This window comes from Mixophyes fleayi, chromosome 5 (assembly GCF_038048845.1).
Source record: "Mixophyes fleayi isolate aMixFle1 chromosome 5, aMixFle1.hap1, whole genome shotgun sequence".
Taxonomy (NCBI): domain Eukaryota; kingdom Metazoa; phylum Chordata; class Amphibia; order Anura; family Limnodynastidae; genus Mixophyes; species Mixophyes fleayi.
Genome location: NC_134406.1, coordinates 49,251,276 through 49,263,883, shown reverse-complemented (window position 1 = coordinate 49,263,883; position 12,608 = coordinate 49,251,276). Strand labels below are relative to the sequence as shown.

General features: G+C 38.7%; 1 protein-coding gene across 3 annotated transcripts in view; it reads right to left on the bottom strand.

Annotated features, from left to right (window-relative positions):
• Nucleotides 1-532: 532 nt before the first annotated feature.
• The window catches only part of XYLB (xylulokinase), a 147,213-nt gene continuing 135,137 nt past the window's right edge, over nt 533-12,608 (bottom strand). For 2 of the 3 annotated variants that reach the window (XM_075212160.1, XM_075212159.1), the window contains 3 exons: nt 5,914-6,008; nt 3,373-3,440; nt 533-2,257 (listed from right to left, as the gene is read on the bottom strand). In XM_075212160.1, the coding sequence (XP_075068261.1) occupies nt 2,245-2,257; nt 3,373-3,440; nt 5,914-6,008 (176 nt within the window). In that variant the 3' untranslated portion in view covers nt 533-2,244. Of the gene's footprint in view, nt 2,258-3,274; nt 3,441-5,913; nt 6,009-12,608 lie in introns of those variants that run through there. The other variant, XM_075212161.1, reaches the window with a different exon arrangement.

Below are 12,608 nucleotides of genomic sequence, written 5' to 3'. Positions count from 1 at the left end.
GAATATGTAGTAATATTATATAGTAATATTATTCTAGCTTGATGTTGTTCCAAAACCTGAGTGGATTAGTGTTTCAGGTTTCCAAAAAACAATATAAGCACATAAAACAGCACATTGGAAGACAGGACAGAGGGGAGGGGGAAGGGGGGGGAAACTGTATGTGCAGTATGTCCTTTAAAATTTTGTAATCGCTAGTCAATTAGGATGCTGACTCTCTCTAGAATCACACACCATTAATTCACTTAAGATCTTATGATAAAAAGAATAATATTATCAATCCCACCAAGTTGCCAACCAGTTTGTCACGAACGCCAAGCCTGTCGCAGATAGAGCAATCTGAACAGCTTGCCGTGACTGGCATCACCTTAGTCACTTAGCAATGAAAACACCTTTTCTGCCACCACAAAGAATATATTATGGTGTCCTTACGTTCTCCAGAACCACTTATTAATGTTTCACACTTAAATCACATACATATGTAGCATGAGCCTCCATGGGCTTCGTAAATTCACAAAGAATCACGGAGAACACATTCGATTAAATTTATTTAAACTGAAAAATACTTTCAAGGCTTAGTTCCAAAAATTAATAACAAGACGTATAATATGTTGCACAAATAAGTTTCAGAAAATAACACTGGAATTAAAATCAGAGTCACTACTTATATATTAGTTAATACCTGGTGTGGAGGTTGGGAAGGATGGGACATTTCAGTCTTCATAGACCCTCTCATGAAAATGTACACTGTAATGTCTAAAGCAGAAGATTTAAAACCCTTCTTACAGGCTCTTCAGCTCCACCTTAGGAATTACATTTTTAATTAAGTCAGATTGATTCCCAAAGTGACACAGAGCTTTCCAAAGTAAATATCTATCACTAAGAAATATGTTTGGGCACCTCAGAGAATCTCTCGTCTCTGCTCTGCTTGTGTGGTTAGATGGTTTACAACTTTGGGACTTCAAACTCCTCCAAGATACTTATCTATCCCAGGCCTAGCTAGTTTCAAAAGATTAGTGACACTTGCATAAGTTCAAACACATGTCATCTAGCAAAGCACACGCTGAGATTACATTACAAGGTTACATAAAATATTCACATGGTCATACATGAATTCAACAGAAAATATTAATCAGCCATTAGATATACTACATAATCGTCACAGTGTATAAATTGTGTCCCTTGTGTTCTTGACACAAATACAGAATGATATCTGATAAAATCAAAGAGAGAAATGAATGACATTTTCCAATATTGTTTTATGGAACATTCCATAATTGTGAAGGCACTGGCTCGAGAGGTGATAAGGCCTCAAGACGAAGCTGGCCTCGGGAGGAAGACCCACCTGATGAAGGGGTGTAAGTTTCAGAGGTGGAGGCCCTCCTGCTGGTAGTGGAGAGTAAGCAGCAGCATGGCAAGGTTATGTGTCAAAGACACTGGAAAAGTGTTTACAGGCAGGTATATTAGTCCCAAGTTTCTAACCTGCATGTTTTAAAAACACAGGGAGAGTGTTTATATTTGGGAAATGCTTCCCAGAGAGATGTTCAGCTTTAGGCAAATGCTGGTAAGGGTCCCTGTGGTGTAAATGGAGAGAGAAGGATGGGCCGCATTTACAAGGTCCAGTCCAGGTCTTCTGTTAATAGATAACGACAATATCACCTGTTGTATGCATGGCACAGTATGTATGTCAGGTCACAATATATGTTATGTGCAAAGTCAGAGGTTAACAAGCATTTTATATGCTAAGCTTAACTGCAGAAAGATCATATGACTTTGATCCTAAATATGTACATAATTATAGATGTTAAAAATTAATATGAATGTCCTTTGCAGTATGTGTCAGGAGTAAGCAGGTGCCACTGCTCCATGTGCTCCAGAGAAACCGGGAAGGTAGATACGGTCACAAGACCTCCCTGCAATGAATTATCTTCTGGTGACTTGGCTCCTAGGGATCTGTTTGGTAGCCTGCATGTGCAGGCAACTGTTTCATTCACTGCACCTGATAGTAGTTGTTTCCTGCTACTTTGGGTTTATTCAAGCTGCCTGATTATTGGTTCATGCTCAAAGAGGGACTTCTTCACCCCACATCCTTACAGGCAGGCAGGGCTGGTGGAACGCGGGGTATACAAGGCAGGTGGGGGGTGGCGCCATGCCTTCCCTGCATGTCCACCGGCCCTGTAAATACATACTTGGTGCCAATGCCACTCCTTCCTTCTTCCTACTCACTGACCGTTGGGCGTTATATCATCATGTCCTGAGACTGTCAGTGTGAAGCGGCGTGGAGAGGACCAGAAGGAAGAAGAGGAAGAGAAGAAGGTCAAAGAAAGTTAAGTAAAGAACGGAGGAGGCAGCAGTGTAATGAGGGAGGCAGCAGTGTAATGAAGGGAGCAGCATTGATGAAGAGGGAAGCAGTGTAATGAAGGGGGCACAATGCAATGAAGAGGCAAAAGAGTGATGAAGGAGGAGGCACAGTGCAATGATGGAGGGGGCACAGTGCAATGATGGAGGGGGCACAGTGCAATGATGGAGAGGGCACAGAGTGATGATGGTGGGGGCATAGTGTGATAAAAGAGGGGGAACAGTGATGAACAGGCAAATGGCTGATGAAGGGAGCACAGTGTATATAGCCTTGCATCATTTAATATGTTTTATATTATACTATATAGTGGTTAAATGCATCTAAAATTAATTTCACTTTATCAAAACCCCCTAAATCTTCCGGGGTCCGGGGCGGCCTAGAACCATTCATTTCAGAGTAAAGGTTCCATACCAGTACTTCTAAATTTACACTTCGACCACTGACTCTGGGCATAATTAACCCATACAGTACAAATACACAGCACACTATTAATACTTGCAGACAGCTACTGGCTCATTACAAGATGACTGCATACTATAAATTACTATATTAATATTATTATAAATGTCATCATAAAGTGGTAGTGGTGGTAATGTAATCCATGTAGCATTTACCAGTGAAGTGTTGCCTTTCTTTCCCTGCTATACATTGGTCCTATCTGCACCAATCTAATCAAAGCTACTGTTTTATTGGCTGCTGTGGAATTTTTAATATTTATTTTAACAAATAGCTATGTGCATGTTTGCTCCAACTTTTATCCACTTAAGAAACTTCACAATGTTCATGCCTCAAATTTCAGTATTTAATCACAACTATGTTTGTAAGGTTTTCTGTTCTCCAAACTAAATTGTAAAAGAAATCTGAAAGAATATTGTTTTGTTTTTTCAAATGTCATCCTCAGCATTAAGATTCCGCACATTAACCTATGAATGTCATTTATTCATTTCAGTTTTCATTTCACACTTGCTTAGAAGAAGACTTATATTTTTATTTTCATCCATATTTGATGTATTTACATGTTCTTGGACTGTTGAAGCAGTGCACTCTCACACTCAGCATAGCGATTCATTAAAGGCTGGTAAATCTAGAGGAAAACATGTGAAAGATAATGGTAAAAAAATTACTTTAATCAATATCTACTAATACAAACTTATCCTAACAATATCAAGGACTTCATGTAGAAAAAGAAAGAAAAATCTGAATGCAAATGATCAAGATTGTTTCAGGGTCAGGGCCGCCAACAGAAATTTTAGGCCCTAGTACAACAACATCATGGGGCCCCTGTCATAGTCACTGAAGGGGGAAGGGCCACAGCAGGTTGGTGGCTCTTCCCACTACACAGACAGGTCTGGGCCCCAGTACTTTGCACCTGCCCCCCCCCCCCCCCCCCCCCACCCTCTCAACGCTCCTTTCCACAGTAATCAGGATATCTATTCTGAACACCTAACAGTCCAAGAAGCATTTTCAATTACTATATCAATACTTGCCTACTTTTTAAATCTGTACTCCAGGAGATCGGAATACAGATCATGTGACAGAGGGTAGGAGGAGGCGTGACAACGTTATTACGTCCCTATAGTCCCACCCCTACCATAAAATACAGAAATGAAAGGTATTGAATAGCAGGGGGCGGGCCTTAATGACGTAATTAAATCCCACCCCCACTATTCAATGGCGTGAATTTCTGCATTTTACAGGGTCCTGGAGGTTTGCCTACTCTTACGGGAGTCCGGGTGGACTCCCCGAAATTCTGGAGCCTCCTGGAAATTCCGGGAGAGTAGGCAAGTATGACTATATTTATTAAACAGTGTCAGAAAGTTCAAATATTAAGGACTTCATTTTCAGTTAGGAGAAATTGAGGCCTATGTGTGCAAATTTGTACCTAGATAAACCATGTTACGATAAAAGGTATGGAAAAGCAATTTTCTTTTTGCATGCAGTGAAAATAATTACTGCTTTTCTGTGTAGCTTCTCCTTTTTTAAAAAAACCAGCTCACACATGCTAGTTGAGCTAGAAGGCACCTCACTCCCAACACTTCACTATGAGTAAATTTAAATTAATACATTGCATGTATGAATTACAGACAGAGCCATTCACTCCATTAGGTGTAGTGCAAATCTTGTTTCAGGCGGCTTAAGGGCATGGAAGTTCCCACACTGTAGAAGCCAAATAGATTGTTAAGCTCTGTTAATAGTAAAAAAATATTCAAACAGTATTTTTAAAACTGCAATGTAGTGTGTCGCTTTGCATGTTTTTTTTTTAAATATAGACTATTAATAAAACTATCATTGTAGAACTATCAAATTCCATTTACTTACATTTTTTATATCACATACATATAAATTCCAATATTGCCACTTCTAAATGCCCACTTGACCACCTTTTATTTTTTATTTGTTCTGTACATAGTTGCCAATGATCTTTGATTTGCACTTGGCATTCTGAAGACTTTCATTTAAATAATTGTTTCTGTGAATTCTCCAGCCCCTGCATTGTAATATTGCCAAGTACTTTCATTGTTATGGGTGTTGGGTGTAGTCTTAAATATCTGCTATTACACTGCATGCTTTACAAATTTTGAAGATGAATAATTAAATTTCAGTTAAACATGTGTAGTGTCCTTGAATTCTATTCACATCATGATAGCTATGCCATATGCCAGAAAAGGCCAGTAAAATGACAAAGTCATGTGGCTAGACATGTCTGTGTATAACATACAAAATATGTTTCCCGTACTATGAATTATAAGAATATTACAAGTCACGGAAGAGTCCCCTCACCATATAAGGACACTAGGCCAAGTGCTTTTATACAAGTTACAGATCATCTCCATGACATCTAATACCAGTATCAATTTACAGTGAAAGGTGTATTATTCTTTATAATACACAAATTTTCCTAATGAACAGTGAAATAAAGACATCAGAATTCTCTGTTTATTCAGATATTACTTAATAGTTTATACAAATATATATCTTCGATTAAGGGAAACCTAGGTGTTTGCCTAGGGGGCACTTAAAACACTGAATGAGTGACAATAAGTTATTTATATCCTTTTTTTATGCTCTCACTGTGCCCCCAATTGATGGAGAATCAGCCGGCAGCTTCTTACATGTGGAGCTGCCAGCTGCTACTTCTCAATGTGGGTGATACACTGGGAGTATGGTGCTCAGCTATTGTTATCGTAGCCCAGCGCCAAGCTTCCAGTCGAAGGAGCAGAAGATGTTGCCTCACCTTCAGCCTGCTAAGGTAAGATGCAGAGCAAATGTGGTGATCTCTTAAAAGTGGGATAACGACATGTTCTGTTCCACACTCAACATGTTAATGCTGTAGGCAATGAACTGTGTGAATTGACCATTTCAAGTAACAATAATATAGAACATTGTTGATGAACCTTTGCTGTGAACATTATGGTGTTGGTGTGCAATACTTGATAACTTGCTTCTGTGACCACATGAGATATGTTATTGTAATATAATTTTTATAGCATATGGTCACCAACACTCAATATATCCTAAGCCACTGAATGAGTGGACAGCTAAAATGTTTGTGTTACCTTGGCTGATTCAGCTCTTGGGGTAACAACTAACTTGCTTTGAGCCGATCCAAAAACATCTGTAAAGGACAAGGGTGAGGATTGCATAGCAAGTCCTGAAATGAAGAAACAAATGTTATCAGGTAATTAGTATGACTGCAAAAACACATATATCGAAAGTAAGGCTTCAATAAATTGCTTTGGCTCAGTTTTGGAATAAGACATATTGTAACAGTAGGAATACTGCATAGACCCTTTTTCTGGGAAAGTCAGATGTATTGCGGTATGTTAATGGTGGTTCATAAGAAGGAGAAGGAGATTGTTTACAGGAAACACACCTATACAAAATATAAGGTAATGGATGTGATTGACTGCACTGTGGGTAGTTCAACTCCAGCCTAAACTTCAAGTAATGTAAAACTGACATCTTCTAGCATTATATAATAATGCATAATATCAAGGTCATCTGTCTTCCATGTGTACTTCAGAGCACTTTAGGTGTAAGAGGGTCATTTACAAAGCATTTTTTTTTTATACTTGACTACTCTTGGACATAACCTACTGGAGCTCTGGGAGGAGAAGTCCGATCGACAAGTGCAGGGGGTGATTCTCATAACAATGGCTTCGCCCCTGCTGCCTAATGATGGGGACGGGGCCGGGGCCATGATCAAGAGCTGCCTGACGAGGTTCAATTATGTAAGTTGTGTCATCAAGGCTCAGCTTGGCCTCTGTAGAAGGAGAAGCGGAATCAGGAGTCTCCCGGATGTTCCAGGAGAGTCGGCAAGTATAGAATGTATTCTTTTACTGCAATAGCGTATACCTGCTTCAGAATGTCACTTTTTCAGCTCCCATAGCAAATCAGCATTAATATTGTTTATAAATACCTGTCTCTACAGCAAAAAGAGAATGTGAAACTTGAGTCTCTCAGCTATCAGGGACTACCAAGCATTCTGAGCTTCATATACATCCAATTGTTTCGGCACAATTTCTACTGCACAGCATTTTTTACTGCAGAATTACTGCACCATGCCCACATTTACCTGCGTAATTACCAGAGCACACCCACTCTTTATTTCATAGTTATTACGGCAATAGTTATTCTCCTGGAATATCTGGGAATACCCAGGAAGGTAGCCAAAACTTCCGAATTGAAACTGCGCCTCCCAAACTGCCAGCTTGCACATGTGCTTGAGTCCGGATAAGCACAGGCACTAACCAGTATGTACCATAAGTAAAGGGCCACTACTCTCCAGCACACAGATGTATTCATTGTGAGATTTCCCTGCATGTAGAATAATAAAAGACAAAGAACCAGATCTAGATCTAGATCTATACTGTGTATAGGATATTTCCTTTATTTACACTATTTACCAGATAGAGGTGAACTACTAGAAGACTGATGAAAGGTGCACGTGTCCGTGCGTGCCATAGTTGCCTACTCTCCCGGAATGTCCAGGAGATTCCCAGAATATTTGGAGACATCCTGGGAAGGTAAGCTAACCTCCTGGATCCCCGCTGTACCTGTCAGCTTGCACGTGTGCGCTTTTGCTGACACATGAATCGTCATGTCTATGTGTGAGTCTAGGCTAGCACAGGAGCACTAGGCAGTATGTGCATATATCAGGGAACACAGAGAAGACTGAGGATCCTTGTGACTCAAGCACAATGCTTGTATTACATGTCAGTCATTTTTCATAGTTCTTTTATATATTATTATTTAATCATGTATTTAATAATTTATTAGATGTCCAAAATGTATTTGTTAAGGTACAGCAGAGGGATTTTTGATATTTAACAAATTGAGGGCCTATTTATCAAGAAATTGGGCCTCTTTTGGGAGACCTTATTATTGACCCCATACTTCAGTATTGGAGAGATTAATATTGAGTGTGGCAGTAATTTCTCTGCTGCGTTTTTTGTTATCACAGGCGTTACCATGACTTTTACAGTAAAGTAAAAATAATGGTCCTTTCAGCCCCGCTACACTATACAAAATCTGGCGGCATGGTGTGCATAGTACTATACGTTCCACCCGGTAGTGTTGGACACATCCCTGAATGGTGCTAAATACACCCTTTGGACAGAGCAGGACCCCTTCAGCTACCCCTCAATATCCCTAAAATTGTTTTTCAAGTAGGCAAGTATGAATAGCAAATCCACTTGTTCCTGTATAATTGCTCTACACCACACTCATTTTTTCCACCATGATTAAATCTAACACTTTATACAGACATAGATTTTTTTTACTTTTGAGATTTTATATACACTAATAACCAAACCTTTTTTAATGACAACATACAGCACTAAAATATACAGCTCGCCATCTCATCAATGCTATTTCTACAAAATATTAAGAGGCATAATTTATGGATTAATGGATATTGTTTATAAAAGGGCATAATTATAGTTATAAAACATATCGAAATATGACTGCTAAATGTTTTGACCTAGAATAAAATACCTAATTTTATGCAGATCCTTGTTTTTGCCTACTACTGACAAATGTTTATTCTCTGACCATGTTGACCTATTCTGCTGCTGACTGTCAAAAACAACACAAGGAATCCAAATGATTAAAGGATCGGCTGGAAGAAGGACACCAATAATGAGGGAATAGCAAACAAGGTTACTTGGAAATTAGGATGCAGTTTATGTAGAAAGATAACCTGGCTTTCTTTAAACAATTTCTCACTCCTGTGATCTCTCCTTATAATCATGCACACTAGTGTTCATACTCCACGCAGTATAGCTATATCCACAGATAAACTGTTCATTCCTCTAAACTTCCACTTTATCACATATTTAGTCACATGTTTGTCTCTATGGGCAATTCATAAAAAAAAACAATTGAATCATACAAGTTTCAATCAATAAGACTAGAAAACTACAGCATAAAAGTCATAGTTGACAATTTATTTTTTCTCCCCTCCGAAGAAAAAATAAGTCGGCAACTTTGGCTTCATTTCACCGCAGGAGGCTGGGAAATGAAGCCATAAAAAAATTACACGATTTATCACGAATCATGGAGGCCCCAGTGCCAACAACTTCACTTCCTCACCCTGTTCCCTCCCAGGAATCATAAGCTATAGTAAGTGTTCTTTGCGTATGAAGATGAATTGAACATTGCTGCGTATAGTTGTTATGGTTCAGTTTAGGGTATGAGCAGATCAAGTTTTTTCTTTTTTTCTCTTTTCTGCCATTCATTTGACTCGGGCTCTGTCACTGAGAGGAGAATCTTCTTACATGAGAGCCAAACACATACATTAAGTGAGTGCCTCTTATTTGATCACAAATTTATACAGGTTTATACACAGTACACACTATATTAACTTTCATTCTGTAGGTTCCTCCAGTGTCTGATTGCTTACTGCATTGAGTTCTTCTGGAGGCTTAATTTGGGAGCTTCATCCTTCCTGGCAGCGATTCAGAACTCTCTAACTCAGGACTTTAAGATACTCTGGGAATTTATTGCTCTCATCATCTTACGCCTATTCTAGAAACAACTGTACAAGGCAGAGCCCATTCAGGTGGCCAGTGTATAAAGTATATCACAGTCTGGTGGTTAGTGGTTAGTGTTTAAAATAGGCCAACACATTGTACAAGCAGTGGCTTGTACAATAACCAAATTTGAGTGACAATTTTATTTATCTTACTTATTCCCAAAATCCACAAGTCCCTTCACACACCACTGGGTTGTTCCATTATTTCTGGTGTGTTAGGTCTATGACTTCTAACCTTTTGACTAAACATTTATATCTGACGAGGCTTCAGTTGTTTTTAAAACGTAGAATACTTTTAGAATTTATTATACCCCTATTTTTTTCTAAAATAAGAATAAAAACATCAAAGCATCCAATTATATATATGCAAATTAAACGAACTTGGTTGCCACCGAAATCTGCAGGTTGTGTTAAGCATGGGAACACATTTTGTATCACTTGTAAATTTTTGAGAAAAGTAAAATGTGTGAGTTTTAATCGGATATCACTTTATTGAAGTATAAGATAAGCAATTTAGTAGCTGTCATACAAGTTTATATCATTTATTTATTAGACTGCAAATGCAAGTTACAATACATAGGTCGTTCTACACGCTCATTGAGAATTGGGTTCCTCGAATATAGAAGAAATATTCTAAATATGGTATCACATAGTTGTCTTTATTCATCAAAGCTGTATCTGCTGATTTTGAGCGTATCATACGCAAAATCACTCTGTGCATGCCCAGAACTGGACCATTTGTCAGCAAACGCAGAACTGTCCACTCCATCTCCGAGCGCAAAGGACACTTACAAAAGCCTATGATTTCAGCAAGTGAAAAAGGCAGGAGAGGGACGTATTGCCATAGTCAATTTACAGTAAGGGCGTGTCAAACTCAAGCGCATGCAGACACATCCAAATCAAGCCCTAGGCACGGCAAAGCTACTTGAGTTTCTGCCATATCTCTTGTTCCAGCTATAGAGCTAATTTAAGTCCTGAGTACTATAGGTGACAGTCTTGTATGCATGCTATAACATGTGTTTGCAAACACGAGCAACTGTAAAAATGCAGACATTAAGGACATCCTAATAAATGTATTTCATAGGAAAGTAACATCTTCATTACCAGCAATTAAAGGGTGTTTGAGTTAACAGGTAAACCGGTTATGTGACTGACCGCAGTGGGAGGTACACTGCAGCAGATCCAACGAATGGGGTCAAGTAAGTGAGACAGGGATGGAGAGAGAGAGAGACTGGGGAGGATATAAAGGATAATATGACACAGAAGAAAAAAGTACAATGGTAGAGAATCCAAACAGAGAGGTCAGAAAAGCCAGGTCAGCAGCAGGAATAGTCAGGACTAGCCAAGAAACAAAGAAGGATTCTGGAGCAGGACTGACCTAATACTCTGGCACCGTCAGACTTAAATAGGGCAGGTAGCCAATAGAGATGCCGGCGGCGTAATGTCATTGGCCGCCGGCGGAAGTATAGCGTTTAGTTGCCTGGCGGCCGTGCCAAAGGAGCGGAGGGACGGCGCCTGACAGACATACTCACCCTGCTGCAGTTTTTTGGTGGAGAAAGTGTCAAAGGGCTGTGCTGCACTGCACTACACAGCTCTACCATCACAACCATTGTCAGATATGCTTCTAGTGTGGCTTTTTACAGCAGTTACAAATTGATACAAATGTATTTCTATAATGAATTATTGAAAGCATTGCTTTGAATAATCATATTTTCTGATTAGGATTTTACAGTGAACATGGAGTAACCACAAATATGCTACTTTTTAGCCAAAAAATGCCAGCAAGTTTTTTAGAATGTGTGGACTTTTAATTTGGAAAAAAACAACAGAGTTGACTGTGCCCTACTGTGACACCATGTATCTCGTAATGAACCATCAAAGTCAGGTGACAAAAATCAGATCTCTAAAGAATACAACAAAATACATTTTTGTTTGCTTACACACAGTGATTTGCCAGAAACCATGTAATCTAAACAAACTCCATATTTTAGGATTGTTCATGATCACATTATATATTATTTTTCTAATTATCCTGATTATGTGATAATCATGACACCAAGGGGTATATTTACTAAACTGTGGTTTTGAAAAAGGTGGAGATGTTGCCTATAGCAACCAATCAGATTCTAGTTATTTTGTAGATTGTACTAAGTAAATGATAACTAGAATCTGATTGGTTGCTATAGGCAACATCTTCACTTTTTCAAACTTGCAGTTTAGTAAATATACCTCCAGGAGTACAAGTGTCTCTGGTAAAGCCACTCTGTGTGTGATCTAAGTGTATCTGCAGAGACCAGTTGTTACAAGGTGGTGAACAATATTTGTTTGAAAATAAACGATTGCATCATTTTTCATTGAATACTTGTCTAAGTGTGGTTGCCAACATGCAATTAAGTACCCATGGTCACATTACCCTAGGCCCATATCTAAGGTCTGGCTCAGAGTACCCTTCATTACTTACAGAGATTACATTTGCCCCTGAGAGAGACATCATTTTGGTGGTAGAAGTTAAATCACTCAGCCCAAGAATCAGGTGAGTTTGGGAGAAACCCAAAAGAGCACACTCTAGCTGAACCTTCTGTCCCTACATTTAGCCTGTGCACCACCACTAACCACAGTGGTCCCAGTTGTATCTCCAACCACATATGCGTAACGCAAAAGTAGCTGAACTGGGAGCCAAGGGAAACATGGAGGAACCATACTGACTGGCCAAGAAGAATCTGCTCCAGGTTCTATGTCTGTTTCAACCAATACAATCACATTATAATCCGATTTAGTTTAGCCTTGTTTCTAAATCACAGATAACTCTGAAACAGTTAATCTTGTTTGATCACTTTTTAAATATTTAAGTGAAATTGATTAACGAGAAGAAGCAAATATTGACAAAAGAAAGTCAAGGTCACCTTATTGCTTCAAGGACAATAAATCACAATGTGCTTTGAAACAAGATTTCAAACTGACATTGTTCTGTACATACTGCTCTTGTATTCATCGTATCAGTTTATTATTATTTCACAAAGCACATTATTAAATCTAGCATTTGAAAGACAAACCAAACAATGCATGATAACTACAGGAAATTAACACATTGAAAATCCTAGCTTCAAAAACAATTAAGAGAGTAACCTAAAGTACAAATAATTTTAATACAACACATTTATGTCGCATAAATGATATTCCATCTATTTCCAAATGGAAGACAATAACAATAAGTGT